The sequence below is a fragment of the Cupressus sempervirens genome, chromosome 6, assembly GCF_028749045.1.
Source record: "Cupressus sempervirens isolate cs-2001-9-10 chromosome 6, ASM2874904v1, whole genome shotgun sequence".
Lineage (NCBI taxonomy): Eukaryota > Viridiplantae > Streptophyta > Pinopsida > Cupressales > Cupressaceae > Cupressus > Cupressus sempervirens.
Genome location: NC_143123.1, coordinates 61,353,849 through 61,371,783, shown reverse-complemented (window position 1 = coordinate 61,371,783; position 17,935 = coordinate 61,353,849). Strand labels below are relative to the sequence as shown.

At 33.4% G+C, this 17,935-nt stretch overlaps 1 protein-coding gene across 1 annotated transcript; it reads right to left on the bottom strand.

Annotated features, from left to right (window-relative positions):
* Window positions 1-14,601: 14,601 nt before the first annotated feature.
* On the bottom strand, window positions 14,602-17,158 carry LOC149551134 (putative indole-3-pyruvate monooxygenase YUCCA9). Its single transcript, XM_089786701.1, has 4 exons — window positions 16,144-17,158; window positions 15,806-16,054; window positions 15,557-15,679; window positions 14,602-15,459 (listed from the first exon to the last, which is right to left on the bottom strand). Exons 1-4 carry the CDS (start codon window positions 16,912-16,914, stop codon window positions 15,154-15,156), a joined length of 1,449 nt encoding a protein of 482 aa, XP_089642827.1. The 5' UTR covers window positions 16,915-17,158; the 3' UTR covers window positions 14,602-15,153.
* Between the last annotated feature and the right edge of the window lie 777 nt (window positions 17,159-17,935).

Below are 17,935 nucleotides of genomic sequence, written 5' to 3'. Positions count from 1 at the left end.
TACTAAGAGGGGAGGGGTGAATCAGTAACTTCTAAAAACTTTAAAATTTTCAATTCTTAATCCAATAATTCAATTAGCACTTAATTCATCACGTCTAATCTAATTCCATGCATAAGAAATTGAAAACTGAAACCATCCATAACACTATGACACAAATATTTGGTGACCTAAAAACCTTCCAAATAGAAAGTAAAACTAGGGTGGGGATGGTACCCACAAACTTTAGTACTATAGGATAAAGTTGGCCTATTAAGGATTACATTGATAACTTATGATGATCTTCCCTATTAGGAGCAATTAGGATTGCTAGGTCCACCTTGTGAGAGGATTTAAAAACATACAATGAAGTATGCACTCGGTAAAGAGATTTATGAAAGACTGTTAGGTCTACCTTGTTAAAGGATTTGACTAGTTCACCTATTAGGATGAAGTAGTAGTAGATATCTAATTTGCAACTAGGTTTTCTGAAAGAGATTCCTTTGTGTACAGATCACCTTTCTATGATAGATATGTCTATGTTGCTCCTTATGTTGTTTATGGCCTTTACAATTTTCTCTTTTCTACTACATTCACAACTTGAACTTTTACATACCACATTCGCATTCATTCATATTACCATGCATTGATATGGTACAATACATTATATATATATACCAATCCAAATTACATAACCACAAAGTCAGCCATGATACAAGTTAACACAAATATTACAAAGTCAGCCCACATGAAGACACTCAGGTTCTGAAGAACTGACTCAGTGAGATTATGGTACTTAGCATGCAATATCAATACTCGGCATCATCATGCACTTGGCAGATGTAGAAGCTCAGTCCATATTGATCACTATCAAGTAGTCTTGAACTCGATCTACACTAGTGGCTCGATAGATACTGTGCAACTTAGCAAACACTAAATCACTTGTTTACCATGTCAAAACTCGGTAAACACTATCACCTTAAGCTTAGTTAACACTAGCTTCACATCACATGAACTATGAATTCAATAAACATTACACTGCTCAATAGCTAGTAATAAACTCAGCATGTACTAAAATGCACGGTTTAAACTACTGAACTTTACACTAATTGAATATGCTCAGTAACTACTGGAATTTGTCCAAAGGACTCGATAGCAACTATAGAACTTGGTAACAACTGAATTACATGGAAAACATTGTAAACTATTCAATATTCTTAGTAGCTATACACAATCTGAATAAGTGTGTGTCATTAATAACAAACTTGACTGATATGTCAAAAATCTACCCCTTTGGCTTTAGTGACAAAAACACATATTAGTCAAAACTGAATACCTTTCATCACCATGTGATACTGGCTTGGTAGAGTATACTATAGTATATTATACATCTTTTGCTATATATAGCATGTCTTACTGACCATTTCACACTTGTTACAATTCTCCCCCATAGCATATTTCTCCCCCATATTGTCTTATGTCTTTCTCCTCATATTATGTGTCTCTCCCCCTTTTTGATAGTAATGCCAAAGATTTGTTCTAATTTATTTACATAGAAACACCAAAATTGGATAAGAATTTAGAATGTACTTTGAGAGTGATTTCCAAGTTTTTATCCCAAGTTTCTTGCAGGACCTTGCATGTATGAAGTGCAATTTGTACCTATACTAATAGTTCTATCATATGGTCTGCAATAGAGAAGTTATTATCATGGATCAGAGTTTTTGAATATACAATATGTTTTTGCATTGCATCCATGTTTGGAAGGATCATGTTTTGTATGTCAATCAATGTTGATCTGATCCTTGCTTCCTCTCTTAGCAATTCAGCTTGCATGTCTGACAAAAATTTGATTTTCTTGAAATGTGCAGAGCTTGAACTAGGGTCAAGTTGTAGTTGCTGAGCACTAGCCTTTAGATCTTCATCTATTTTGGAAAATGTGTCCTTTATTTCCTTTTTAAACTCAAAAACATCACATAGCTTCCCAAAAAGTGATGACACATTTGAACATGATGTTTCTAAATTGCCCAAAATTGTAGAAAATTCTACTTGTTGAATGGAAATCTACTGAGCAATGTGCTATGGCACTTTATTGTCAAACTTCTTTTCAACCTTCTCCACTAGCTTATCTTGTCCATCAGTGTCTTCATTGAATTTTTGGATTGCTTCTACTAGCTGATACAAAATAGGTTGAGAAGAATCAACCTCAATTCCTATTGCCTTGGTCAAAATGTTCTTGGCATCCTCAATTATCTTATACTCTTTATCTCTTTCCTCTCTTAGTCTTTGTTGTTTAGCCTTTTTTGGAGGAGTTCACCAAACATCTACATTTGGTCTAGAGTAAGCTTGTAAATATCCCAATTGGGAATTACTATTTCCTTATCTGAATCAATATCTTCCTCTATCTCCTTTCCTTTCCCCAAAAAATTTGTGCTCGGGTTGAACCTTGGGTTCAACTATCCCTACACTTATTGCTTTTGTATCTAGAATGGAAACAATAATAGACATACTTGGGCTTGCAGTAAAAATTGATACTGTACTAACTGAGGGAATACTTACCAAAATACTTGAAGAATCCAAAATTGATGAAGTCAAAATTGTAGTACCCAAAATTGAAGTAGTCAAAATTGGTGTGCTTACCACTGATGTACTCAAAACTGAAGTAGTCAATGTATCTATTGTTGATGATGCCAACTTAGTAGATGAAGAAGGAGTCTGTAGCTCAGTAGATGAAGTGAAAGTCACTTGTGTCAATGATGTGCAGAGATGAGTAGGGGAAAAGAGTGATTGGACATTTGATGTATCACTAGTGGTCACAATCAAACTTGTTGAAGTTGTCTCCATACTTGATGTTGACACTGGTTTACCGGGAGAGTTAGGAAGTGAGGAAATGACTACTACAACTATTTTGACTAGGTCAGTCTCCTCATCATCTTGCTTTTCTTCCTCAGTAGCCTCTTGCTCCTTGTATTTTTTTCATAATTAACTGTAACAAAATGAGTTGATCCTTCATCATTCTCTTCATCCTTGTCTTCATCATCATCATCATCCTTTACTTCAACTAGAAAATCACTTGGTTTACTTAATAAATAGATATTCTTCCAAGTGTTTGTTGCATTCCTAACAACATGCTCAATGTCCTTAATCAAAACTAGACAAGTATTAAATTTTAGGGTCAATTTTTCTTCATTTTTCTTTAATGACTCTTTCACCTCAGCATCTGATATGCTCAGTAACAACTACCTTAGGGTTTTTCCATATATATTCTTGACAGTTTACATAGAAAAATCCCATCTTGGTTTTATCTTTTCTAATAATTCACTAGGAACTTGAGAAGTAAGTTGATCTACTGAGTATTTCCACTTACCCATTTTATTCAACACTAGATCTTCAACTTGCTTTTGCTCCTCTATTGTCCTAGTGTCATATTTTAATAATTTAAAAAAAAATATGCCTACTCCTTCTTCCAATTGCTTTAATCTTTCTTGAAAGGTGGGTAGAGGTTTTCTAAAAATGATGTCTCCTCCTTTTTCAGCTTTCTTTCTTGACCTCCTAGTGAATACTAGAGTGGATGGTTTTGTTGGCTTGGTGATGATCACCTTGTCTTTCTTCTTCAAAGGTTCTTCTTTCTCAAATTCTTCCTTGTCCTCTACTTCTTCACCTTGCTCATCTTGACCTTTTCCTTTGGTTAACAAAAGGGGTGTACTTGATTTCAATTTTTCTATCCTTCTAATTTCCTTTGTTGACCATTTGAGGGAGCTTTATTTCAAGTTCAATCCTAGCCTTGGCTTCATCATACATTCCAAAGTAAGAAGCCTTGGGATCAACTGGTTCATTGATAAGGGCTTCAATTATGTCTTTTGTTTCATCAATATTTACCTCATAGCCAAGAGGTTTCACCCACACTATTTTAGGCTTAACTGCCCAGATATATATCTTGTCACTATCCACCATGAAGTATACATCATCCTTATAGGCCTCAACTAGCTTCTTCAAAATCCTAAACCTGTTGTTCATTTTCTCCTTGAATACATCGAAGTAGTTGTCCATGATGTTGTTGTAGTTTTTACCCATCTCTACAATATACTCATTTATTTGATAGAGCACAGGCACATCTGTTCTCCATACTACAGTGCCTTTAGAAGGGAAGAACTTCTATACATAAAAGAATAGGCAGGTTAACAATGAACCAAAATTGTACAGGTTGTTCTTTGAAGTTCTTATGCTTTCCATGTTCTTGTTGAACTATTTCAACAATAGCTCAGCAAGGTCATATGATAAGTTGTTCTTAACCACTTTGTATGCCAAATCCATAGCTTCACATGACACATTGTTTAGTCGGCTTGAACTATATATCTTGTGTGCAATAACATGAATACCAAACTTCAATTCTGCATCAGTGACACTACTGATTTTCATTCCTCTATCATCCCATTCAGTTAGGGTTTTCTTCTCCAACTCTGCTTGACCTAGGGTTTTTGTCATTTTGGCTTTGGCTAGAATAGGGAGGCCAGTGATTCAACCAATCATCTTCTTTGTTATCAGAATTTTTCGTTCTAACCATAGTTGCCTGTTATGCACTCAGCTAAGGATAAACCTAATCCATTTGATTTGAAATTCTCAGAGCATATGAGGGATATGTGTCAACCTTTTGGTTTCTAGATGTTGATTCTCGGGTTCTAAGGCTCCATTTACACATAATTGACTTAGGGAATGATCCATTTCTAGAGTACCAATTTCTTGAATGGCACATTTGAAATGAGTATGAATGTCATTGATAAGAAGTACCTTAGGAGGAATTTTGGATTGAGCTTTGCTTGGATCTAAGGTTTCAGAAACCATGGGAGTGAGTTTGAAATCTAGCATCTTCCATTCAACTCCACGAACCAACATGTCAGATCCTCGCTTGACCTTGTTGCTACTAGATGCCATTTTCACTTAGTAGTTTGAGAAAATGTTAGCTAGAAATTTTCTCAAATCACTTTGATCGCACTAAAAATCACTCTTCGTAATAGCACTTGAAAATTCACAATAAGAAATGAATTTGATTCCATGTCTTTTGATGAAATTTAGCCATTAATACTTGGTACGAAAGTAGATATGTTGACAAACTATCATCCACTACATGGCATTGATCACTTGATGGCAACTTTATGATTCAGTAACCATAGGTGTCTTTATTACTCTTGACCTTGCTCAGTAGAGTCTATGACCTTACCTTACTCGGTAGAGAAGGTAACTCAGTAATAACTGATACTGATCTTGCTCAGTGATCCCTTTGTATCTTGTATACATATTTGGATCTTTGTTACCTTTCAATTGGAACTATTTTGGATGTTATCTTTGATAGCCTAGTTCTAGTTTTCCTTGAGAACTTAATTAGAAATGGTAGAGTCACCCAATTCTTGAGTGACTTGACCATCATTGCTTAGACTAGTATTCTCAGTAGACTTAGGAATCAATTGTTGTCTCATTTTCTTTTGGATGCTATTAGCTTTTTCCTTCTTGTCATCTTCAATTCTACCAGTATTCATACAATTCTTGGCAAGATGACCAAGTTTTGTACAAACGAAAGATCATTTGGTGGTATCTCTTTTTCGCATATGATGTTTAACACAATTCATATCAATGTGACCAAATTCTCCACAGTAATGACATCTGCACTAGGTATTGTAGTCCCAACCAAATATTGCCTTCATAATTTGTTCTGCAAGACTTAATGTCTTGGTTTTGCATTATGATGCCTTGTGTTCATGTTTCTTACATTTGTGACAATTGCCTTCAAATCTTGGTTTTTCTTTGCATTCATTAGCCCTATGACCATGCTAATTGAAATTATAGCATTTTCCATTGAATTTTGCTTTCCCATTGCTCCAACATTTAGTTGATGCATGACCTATCTTACCATAGTGATTGCAAGTAGGTCTTTGATTCTTTTGAGCACCTTGTTTGGAGGATTCACCTTCTTCTTTGTATCCAATTCCTTCTTTTCCTTTTTTCCTATAGAGTTTTTTCTCATTCAATTGATTCATGTTTGCTTAAAATTTCATCATTCTCTCATTGATTTTCTTCCTAGAGTTTAGATCAGTCCTCAATCTTTCATTGATTTGTCTTTCAGATTTCAGATCATTTTTCATTCTTTCATTGATTTGCCTTTCAGAATTGAGATTATTCCTCATTCTTTCATTTTTAAATCTTAGGCTCATTATTTCCTCATTTGCATTGGAGAGTTGATCAATAAGGTCTGCTTGCTGAAGGGATTGATTCTGGATTTCATTGTTCCTTCCATCTGTCTCTTATTTTATCTTGTTTCTCTATCCCAAGACTTTACATAACCTTACTTGTTCTCTTCTTAGTTTTCTAACTTCTTCTTGCAGGGAACCATTCTTCTCTAGGAGTTCTTTGATTGCATCATTTTCTTCATCTAAGCTGCTTGAAGGGTGAAAGTCTTCAATTCTTTCTTCAATGTAAAGATGATCATTCATTTGATTTGCAAGTTCCTTTCTTCTTTTCAAGAATTGGGAAAGTTGCTCCTTAGCTTTCTTGAGTTGGGCAATGGCCATTTTCATATCCAACTTTTCATTATCAATAGCTTTGTCAAGTCTAAATATCTCCATATCCTTGATCTTTGCTCAAGCTATTAAACTTTCTCTTGAGAACCACATAGCACTGATACCAATTGTTGGAAATATCCAAGACTAGGCTAAGTTACTAAGAGGGGAGGGGTGAATCAGTAACTTCTAAAAACTTTACCAATTTCAATTCTTAATCTAATAATTCAATTAGCACTTAATTCATCACATATGATCTACTTGCATGCATGAGAAACTGAAAACATGAAACCATCCATAACACTATGGCAGGTGACCCAAAGACCTTCCAAATAGAAAGTAAAACTGGGGTGGGGATGATACCCATGAACTTTAGTACTGCAACATAAAGTTTGCCTGTTAAGGCTTACATTAATCACTTATGATGATCTACCCTATTAGGAGCAATTAGGACTACTAGGTCCACCTTGTGAGAGGATTTACAAACATACAATGAAGTATGCACTCGATACAAAGATTTATGAAACACTGTTAGGTCTACCTTGTTAAAGGATTTGACTGGTTCACCTATTAGGATGGCACAGTAGTAGATCTTTGATTTGCAACTGGGTTTGCTGAAAGAGAAGTATTGATCACATTTATGTGATAGATATGTCTCTACTGCTCCTTATGTTGTTTATGGCCTTCTGTTGCATTCATAAATTGAACTTTTACATACCACATTCACATTCATTCACATTACCATGCATTGATATGGTACAATACATTACATATATATACCAATCCAAATTACATAATCACAAAGTTGGCCATGATACAAGTCAACACAAATATTACAAAGTTGGCCCACATGAAGACACTCGGGTTTTGAAGAACTGACTCAGTGAGGTTCTAATACTTGGGATCCACTATCAATAATTGGCATCGTCATGCACTCAGTATACTAGAAGCTCGGTCCATACTAATCACTTTCAAGTAGTCTTGAACTCGGTCTACACCAGTGACTCGGTAGATACTGTGCAACTTGGCAAACACTGAATTAGTTGTTTACCATGTCAAAACTCAGTAAACACTATCACCTTAAGCTCGGTTAACACTAGCTTTGCATCACATGAACTGTGAACTTAGTTAACATTGTACTACTCGATAACCACTAATAAACTCGGCATGCACTGAAATGCATGGTTTAAACTGCTCGACTTTACACTAACTGAATCTGCTCGGTAACCACTAGAATTTGTTCAAAGGACTTAGTAGCAATTGTAGAACTTGGTAACAACTGAATTACATGGGAAACACTATAAATTGTTAAATATGCTCGGTAGCTATACACAATCTGAATAAGTGTGTGTCACTAATAACAAACTTGACTAATATGTTAACATTTCCTTACCTTTACTTCTCAGATTCAATGATAAAGAGGCTCTAAAAGAATATTCAACCTTAGGGATACTATTGTCATTATTATTCATTTCAGAAGTAATAAGTTTACCAATTAGCCCATCAATATAAACTTTGTCAAAAGTTCTCAACTCATGAATTGTAGAAAATATGATTGCATAAATAGGCAGCAAGGTTATCAACATTTTACTTACCATAGCATCATCTTCAATAGATCTAGTATCATTTTAGATTGTAACAACTACCTCTTTCAATCTATGACCATACTGAGCAATATTTTCACCTTTTAACATCTTTATGTCGTTGTACTTTCCTTTCAAACTTTCAATTCTAGACTTTTGAACAAGAACATATCCATCGTGTACTAGCTTAAGTTGATTCTAAACATCATGTGCATTATTAACTCAATGAATATCAACAAAGTCAGCATCAGGTAGAGTACTTACAATTTCATTCAAGGTTTGTATAATTCTTGTCTTTACCTTCAACTCATTTGCACTTAGAGGTCCATTAGGTTTTATATACTTGGTTTCCACATATCTAGTATTGTGGCCTCATTCTGATGGTTTAGTGCTCCATCCTATCACACCAAACTAAGAAGTTCTCTTTGGAGAATTAGGACCTTCATTGTTCAACATCGTAATCTTTTCCTCAATTTGTTAGACTTTCCACAAAGAGGACCATGGTTTTGATACTAATTGGTAATAATCAATTTTAAACTTATATATATATATATATATATATATATATATATATATATATATATATATATATATATATATATATATATATATATATATATATATATATATATATATATATATATATATATATATATATATATATATATATATATATATAAACAACAAAAAAACTTATCATCTATTAATTCATGCATCCATTCATATTAACTTGTAAAACTTAATCATAAAGAAACTCATAAAAGCATCCTTGCAAGTAACACAATAACATAGATTTTTTTTTATGGAAAGCCTAGGTCAAAGGGAAAAACCATAGAGGGAATTATACCCATAGGTATTTTGCACTCTTCTAAAATGTGCTTAGTTAAGAGCTTATCATTGTTAGGAGCTTACAATAATGTACGATTAAGAACAAATCATGTTAGGAGACACCTAATTAATCAATTTACCTCTAGCCCTATTAGGAGCTTTATTCTATTAGGATTAACATTATGAAAGCATTTCCTAACTTGAATTAATAAGTGACATGGTTAAATGAATTAACTTCAAATCCCACTAAAGGTCTTGCTCACCATGTTAAAAGTGACTTTGTTAGAGACTTTTAACTTGTCAACATGCTAGGATTAACCAAGTCGAATGATATGGAAATATCACTTCATATTTTCTTGTATAGATTTTTTTAGTTCACCATTTGCATCTCCTCATAGATATTCATCCATCATCTTGATCACACAACTCTTATTGGCTTGATCGTATGACCTTGTCCATTACAACCACTTCTAGTGATAACTCCACACCATACATGCAAAATAAATCTCTTCCATATACATATACTTTTCATCACTAGGTAACCCTAACCCTAAACATGTCACCCATGGAAATGTAACAATATTTGAGGAAAATTTGTTACACAACCCTAATTCATCATTAGTTGTTACCACATGATCAACATCTTCCCTCGTGCATCAACTAACATCACACATCTGTCCTTTTCACTTTTTCCAATAAACAAACACATTTTCAACAAATTCTATCACAATCTTCAATGTATAACTGATCCATCAAATCTCTTTCCTTTTGTGTCATTACCACATCATCAACCAACTCACCAACTTGAAAGATCTACCAAAAATGGCCTATATGTTATTGAGGTTCAAGATCAAACTTAAACATTCAACTTGTTCTTCATTTTCCTCTTGAACTTTGTTTATTCGATCCAAAACATGTCTTCATGTAAACTAAATCAAACATAACTCTAACATTGATCCAACAACTTAGTAAACTTCATAAATCTTAATTTCATCATTTGAAACAACACAAATGTGATATTTACCAATCAGATCATTCATTGATTATCATAAATAGACCAACTCGATAAAACTTTTCACTTCAATCATTCATAACTCACTCAATATTGATGTGCAATGAATGAAATTACAAATATAGAAACTAGAGACATCTTTAGGTCTTTCATATCAATCATACACATTAATTGTACAAATCAATCACAGATTTGATTTGTCATGTGGACAGTAAAAGTTTAACTTTGTGATAAATAATTCAACACAAACTATCGAGTTGACATCAATTACAACATAATAACTGATTCAATCATCATTAAACATGTGTTTTAATACATCATCAAACTCTCTTATCAACTCTTAAAGACATTTGCATCAATTATGCCAACAACTTTATCTCAAATAAGGCTCATTTTTTTGTTTTTTATATGGTTATGTTAATGTGCACTTAGATTTAGTCTAACCTTTTTAACATTTATTGACTTTAATCTTAAACTTTGATATTTTAATCTTAAAACTCTTAGATTCATAATAATTTCATATTAATTTTAAAGGTATTTTAAGTTCTCCATTCAATCACTTCCTTTAAATGGGCTTTTAAAAGTGTTTTCCACAATTTCATAAAAAAATTCCTAACCATGTAAATTTAAAGACAACATCCTAGAACATCTACCCCAGGATAAAAGAAAATCAATCTTTGCCAATATCAAAAATTGTCTTGCATATAGCTCATTTATGTTTTTGTCCCTTTATATGGATGTTGTTGCCATCTAGTATTAACTTAACTTTTTGGGTAATTTATTGACTTCGATTTTGTGTTTTGGTTTCTTAATCTATAAAACTTTAGACTAATTCTCAGAGCATTTCATGTTCTAGATTTCATCGTACTAATAATTTAATCTTTTGATTCAAATTCTAAACATATCCTCAATTTCAATTTTTAAATTTCCTTTTTCCTAGATCAAATTTATACTTTTCAATGTCCATGTTAATGATAGAAACAATTACATATGACTATTAATTCCAATTTTTCAAAGCTATATATCTTTAAAAACATTATCCTGCAATGTTGCATAATAGGACACACAAATAGTACCATTGTTTAGTTCATGAAAAGTTAATTTTGCACACCTTGATAAATTTTAGTGTAATTTTCACTAGTTGTTTCTTATAATCTTCTTTCACAATAGTATCAAAGTACAAAAAAATAAAATAGAACATATTTAATTATTCCAATTTGTATTTTTGCAATTGTACAATTTAATATAGAAATTTACTAAAATTTATCAAAACTTTAGCTATATAACTTTAAAGACATCGACTTTGATCCTTATGGATATCAAAGGTCATCTTGTATAAGACTTATTTAGAATTCTCATAAAAAAATCACTCTATATTTATTTAAAACCTCTCCTACCATTTACCATAACTTATAACTTCAAAACTTTAAAGCCATCATCCTAAGAAGAATCGTATATAGGACTTAGGTGGGATTATCATGAAAGAAAATACTAGATTTATTTTCAACTACCGCCTGAAATATGAAGGGGCGAATTTGGTTAGAGTGAGTTATAGATAGATTAGCAAATTTATGTTTTTTGCTCTTTTATATGGGTTATGTTAATGTGTATTTATATTTAACTTCATTTTGACATTTATTGGCTTCAATATTCAACTTTGATATTTTAATCTATATAATCTTAACTTATAATAATTTTAGATTAGTTTTTAGGGCAGCCGACAATTTCATATTCAAGGTTTCCTATTTTCTAAATCAGTTTTTACATTTCAAAATCCACAATATAGATAACAATTACATATAACCACTAGTATCAAAAATTTCTAACCATGTGAATTTAAAGACATCATCATGTGTACACTAAAAGTTTAACTTCATGATAAACAATTCAACACAAACTATTAAGTTAACATCAATGACAACACAATAACTACATCAGTCATCATTAAACATGTGCTTCAAGACATTATCAAACTCTCCTATCAATTCTTGAAGACATAAATTATGCCAGCAACTTTATCTCAAACAAAGCTCATTGTTTTTGTTCTTTTATATGGGTTATGTTAATGTTCTCTTAGATTTAATCTTACTCTTTTAACATTTATGAACTGTAATCTTCAACTTTGATATTTTAATCTCAATAATCTTAGCTTCATAATAATTGCAAATTAATCAAGTTATTTCAAGTTCTCCATTCAATTATATATACAATTTCTTCCTTTAAATGGGCTTTTAAAAGTGTTGTCCACAATTTTATATTCAAGGTCTCATATTTTCTAAGTCACTTTTAATTTTTCAATATTTACAATACAAATAACAATTACATATAACTGCAAGTATCAAAAATTTCAAACCATGTAATTTTAAAGACATCAACCTAGAACATCTAATAAGTAGAATTGTAAATATATCCTCAATTTCAATTTTTTAATTTTCTCTTTCCTAGACCAAATTTATATTTCTCAATGTCCACGATAATGATAGAAACAATTCTGTATGACTACTAATTCCAATTTTTTAAATTATATATCTTTAGAAACATCATCCTACAACATTGCATTATAGCACACAAAAATAGTACCATTGTTCAATTCATGAAATTTTAATTTTGCACACCTTGATATATTTTAGTGTAATGTTCACTAGTTTGATTCTCATAATCTGATTTCACAATAGTGTAAAAGTACAAAAATAAACAAATGAGAACATATTAAATTATACTAAAAGTACAAAAACAAATGAGAACATATTAAATTATACTAATTTGTATTTTTACAATCGTATAGCTTTATATAGAAATTTAACAAAATTTATCAAAACGTCAGCTATATAACTATGTAACTTTAAGACGTAGTTGTAATTCTCATCAAAAAATGATCTATATTTATTTAACACCTCTCCTACCATTTACCATAACTTATATAAATTCAAATCTTTAAAAGCATCATACCAAGTAGAGTCAGTTCTTGTTGCTCTCAAACTAAAATGTAAGGGGCAAGACTTATAGAGAGATTGGCAAATTTATGGTTTTTTTTTCTTCTATATGGATTATGTTAGTGTGCTATTAGATTTAACTTTGTTTTGATATTTATTGACTTCAATCTTCAACTTTGATATTTTAATCTATATAAAATCTTAGCTTCATAATCATTTTAGATTGCTTTTTAGTGTCTTTAATGTTCTTCATTCAATTATATATAAAATTTCTTCATTTGAATGTGCCTTTATAAGTTTTCTAAATCAATTTTTACATATCAAATTCCACAATATAGATAACAATTACATATAACCACTAGAATAAAAAATTTCTAACCATGTGAATTTAAAGACATCGTCCTAGAACAACCATTACACAATAAAAGAAAATCAATCGTTGTCAATGTATCAAAGATAACAATTACATATAACCACTAGTATCAAAAATTTCTAAACATGTGACTTTAAAGACATGGTCACTCACAATTTACTATTGTGTTATAGGTGCTAAGCCTAATTCTGAAAGCGTTCTCTTTTATGAACCAATAATATACTTTTCAAAGTCCTTGATAATGATATTATAGCGCACAAAAATAGTATAACCATTAGTATAATTTCACTAGTTTGAACCCTCTCAAAAATACAAATAAAAAATAGAGAATAATATATTCAATTATATCAATTTGTATAATTTGCAAAAATTTTTTGCAACATTGCCATTTTATATAAAAATTTACTAAAACTTTAGCTATAAAATTTTTGAAGACATCAACTTTGATTCTTATGACCTATCAAAGTTCATCTTATATAATAAGACACCTTAAGAAATCTCATCAATATTTATTATTTATAATCTCTCCTATCATTTACCATACTTAAAACCATCATAATCTTGCTATTAAAGTTCATTTTATACAACTTTAAAAATGTCATTCTAATCAGAATCTTCCTCTCAAAATCTTATCAATATTTATTTAAAATCTCTCCTACCATTTACCGTAACTTAAAACCATCATAAACTTGCTCTCAAAGTTCATAATTTTAAAACTGAAAACCATCATCTGATGAAAATCCTCCTCTCAAAATCTCATCAATATTTATTTAAAATCTCTCTTACCATTTACCATAACTTAAATATCTATTTAAAACCTCTCCTACCATTTACCACAACTTAAAACCATCATAAACTTGCTCTCAAAAAGGTTCATTTTATATAGGACTCATTTGGAATTCTCATTAAAAAAATTAAAAACCTAGATTTATTTTTAAAATTATCAACTGCCGCCTGAAATATTATTTAGGGGCAAATGGAGGCGGATCGCCGGCCGTCAGTTACGGATTAAAGAGGTGATATTTTAGAAACTTCCCGGAAAAAGAAAACGATGTTCTTAATTCGCAGCTGATGAAATATGTTGTCATTGATTACTACAAGTGATCCTGAATCGTACATTCACATGCCGGATTTATACGTGGGGAATGTGACATTAATACGCCGGCAAATTGGGCATAAATGCGCGAGGCGGGAAATGAGGAATCAGAGAAGATGGCGAGAAAGAAAGAAATACTAATTGACAGAAAGCAGCATTCAATGGTGGCCATCATTTGGGAATGATAGCAGAGCGGAAAAGGACTGCTCGCAGAGAAAGAAACCAGAGAAATAGAAAGGACAAACAATGGGATAGAGATAAAATGATTCCAATTTTGAAAAAAAAATTGTACAGACAGAAATCATATTCACCTTTACCTCTCTTAAACAAGTCCAGAAGTTGAATGGTTAATTAAATTTATACATCAATCAGTAATCAGGAGCTCTCATAATATAATAATCCCCAATCAAAACGACACACGCCATGAATGCAAAAAAGGGGGGTTTGGGTTTTTGGGTTGATTGGATTTTTCTTTTAAGTTGTTTCTATTCTAAGGCAAAGATCCTATGCAAAAAATTGGTAATAATAATGTACAGGGGTCCCAAGATCTTCACTTCCTGCTTCTGTCAACTCTTGTTTGTAATATAGCAAAAGCCCAAGCCCCTTTTGATGGGCTTCCAAAATTGAGCACTCCGGCAGCAGGATTTTGTACGAAAAGCTCAGTATAACAGCGATGGATGGATGCATCGTCTTTTGTTTGTACGCCGAGCTGTTGCAGTTTGTGTGGAGGCCCAAAAATCCACAAAATTTTTGGGAACACAAAAAATTTTGGCCTCTGGATGAAGTTTGGATCAGTTCAGTTCAGCATGGCGGTTTGTTGTAGATGATGAATTGCTTCGCCTCTGCTTTCCAACGACTTATTTCTGCAATTTGGGTGGCGTCCATTGAATTGAAAATATCCTCTGCAACTCTCGTTGCATCCATTGATGTGCCGAGGAGGCCTTTCTTGGTGAAATTGCAAATGTCGTCTGCGATTCTTGTAGCATCCATTGAAGTTCCGAGGAGACCTTTTTTGGTGAATCCTACGGCGTATAGCCCGCTTTGGCCCTTCCATCCATGGGGAAAAGGCGCCTTGGGAAGCCCATCTGATGAGAAGAAATCACAACCCTGATGAACAAGAGAAGAAAAAAGATGATCAGATTCAGAAAAAAACCATGAATCTTGGAGTTTGAATCGGGCTTTTTGGGGGTTTTTTATTCTCTACCTTTAGCCATGAGGGCACATTGCTTTTGTATCCCGTTGCAAGAATCACAGTATCAAACTCCTTCTCTTGCCCATCTACAAATTTGACTCCTCTGGATGTGAAACAATCGATTGCAGGCAAAACCTGGGCGAACACAGATTCATAAAAACGAAAACCCCATTAGATTTGAGCATAAAGAAACTAGATAATCATGAAGAATGGAGTTCACGGAGTTCATGGACTTCATAATCATAATCAAAATCCCCTTACCTTGATCTTCCCTTTCTTAATCTTGGCCAGAGTCCCAACATCGAGCACGGGAGTTTTCCCACACTTGTTCTTGAGCTGCAGAGGCCCCATTTCAGGCCTCCTGAGACCATACTTTCTAGTATCCCCCAACATCACCGAGGCCACCAAGAGCAACAAGAAATCCACCACCCAAAGCGGCAGCCATTTCAGCAACCACATCGCCAATCCAAAGGTCGATTTCCCAAGCATTTCTCTTGGCAAAACATGCACCTACACAATCCAAATCCAAAACCAAAACAATTAGCCCGCCAGATCATTCAAAAAAAACCATCAAAAATCCCAAAAATTACAAAACTCACCGAGCTCCGGACAACAATGGAAGCATTGGCATTGTGGTTGGAGAGATCAAGGGACATTTCCATCCCTGAATTCCCACAACCAACCACCAAAACATTCTGCCCCTCAAATTCCTCCCCGGTTTTATACCCACTCGCATGAAAAATCCTCCCCTGAAAACTCTCACTCCCTGAGAATTCAGGAACAACAGCCTCCGCATTCTCACCGGTGGCCACAATCAGCCACCGGCAAACATACTCAGTCTCAACCCCACTCCGCCCATTCAAAGTCACAACTCTCCACAGCCCAAAAGTCCCATCATACGAAGCAGATTCAACAGATTCATTGAACTCGGGGCAGAGCTGGAATCGGGCAGCATACCGTTCCAGGTACTCGATGAACTGGTATTTGTCAGGGTAATCAGGAAAATCCTCAGGAAAGGGCATTAATGGCAGCTCACAGAACTGTTTGGGCAAGTGAAGCTTCAATCTATCATAAGTCCTATGCTGCCATAACGAAGCTATGCAATCTGCTCTCTCCAGAATCACACATGGGACACCTTTGACATGCAAACAAGCGGCAGTTGCAAGCCCTGAAGGCCCCGCTCCTACAATTACAGGGCCATTAGCCCAAACACACCTTCTCTTCTTCTTCCTCAGATAATCGTCATTTGCTTCTTTCCCATTCTGTTCTGAGCAGAGATTCATACTTGCAACCGCCATGGAAACTACAACTGCTGAACAACAACAACAAACAACAAATGCTGAAGAACAACAACAAGAAGACAACAGCATCAACGTTTCAAGCAACAGATCAAATTGTGGGTGATCTCCTTCAAACTTCCTGATTGCCTCAGTAGTTGGGATTGCATAGGATATATATATAAACCAACCGTCCCAGAGATTAAAAGTATGGGAATTTATAAAGAAAAAAGAAGGTGGGTGATGACGGCGCTACAAAATGGTTGCAATAATAAGGGAAGAGGAGGTTGGAGGAGGTTTAAATGAAATGGGAATGAAATAAATGATTTTATTCACTGTTTTCATGTGTTGTAGGCCTCTGTCTACATGAACCACACACAAAAAAGTTGACACCTCAGAGGAGGAATTAGGGTTTGTTTTGCACATTTTGACGCATGGAGAAACCAACGGGAGCCGGTAATGGTGTTAACGGGGTCGACGCTGATGTTGACGTCTGCAGCGTGCGCCGCCAGACTGAAATTCCCCTTCATAAATGAAACGGCCTTGTTCGAATTTCGGAAAGAGGAGAAAAAATGCCCTTTCTCGCGGCAAACTAAGACGTTATGTTTGTTTATGTTATGTTATGTTATGCATCTCATTACCTCACCACCGTACATCTGCAACTGGAAAAAGAAATTTGTCAGTACCATCCGTCCCAAAGATTTCTTTGTATTTAACATTATTTGATTGTTCATTGATACATTGGTTATCATTTTTTGTTTGTTCCTATTTGTTTTGTTGTTTATATATATATTTTTTTAAATGGTATTTATATTACTTGTTCGTTGATACAAATTGGTTCTATTTTGTTATCTTATTTGTTTTGTTGTTTATATAAAAGTTATTAAACTATTGGCATTACAAATTGTCATCTTATAGTTTTCGTCTAGTAAATTGAGGTTCGACCCAACAAGCTTCTAATCTTATTTTTGAACTTCATTGGAACTTCTTAAGGCATTTAACACCCTTCTTCATGTTTTTGTTCATTAGTACAAATTGATTATCATTTTTTGTTTGTTCTTATTTGTTTTGTTGTTTATATTTTAAAAAAGTTGGTATTTATGTTACTTGTTCA

Coding starts and splice junctions, on each gene's coding strand:
- LOC149551134 (XM_089786701.1), bottom strand. CDS start 16,914: ATGCTGTTGTCTTCTTGTTGTTGTTCTTCAGCATTTGTTGTTTGTTGT. Junction 16,055..16,143: donor CCATTGTTGTCCGGAGCTCG/GTGAGTTTTGTA, acceptor TGGATTGTGTAG/GTGCATGTTTTGCCAAGAGA. Junction 15,460..15,556: donor ATGTGCCCTCATGGCTAAAG/GTAGAGAATAAA, acceptor CTTGTTCATCAG/GGTTGTGATTTCTTCTCATC.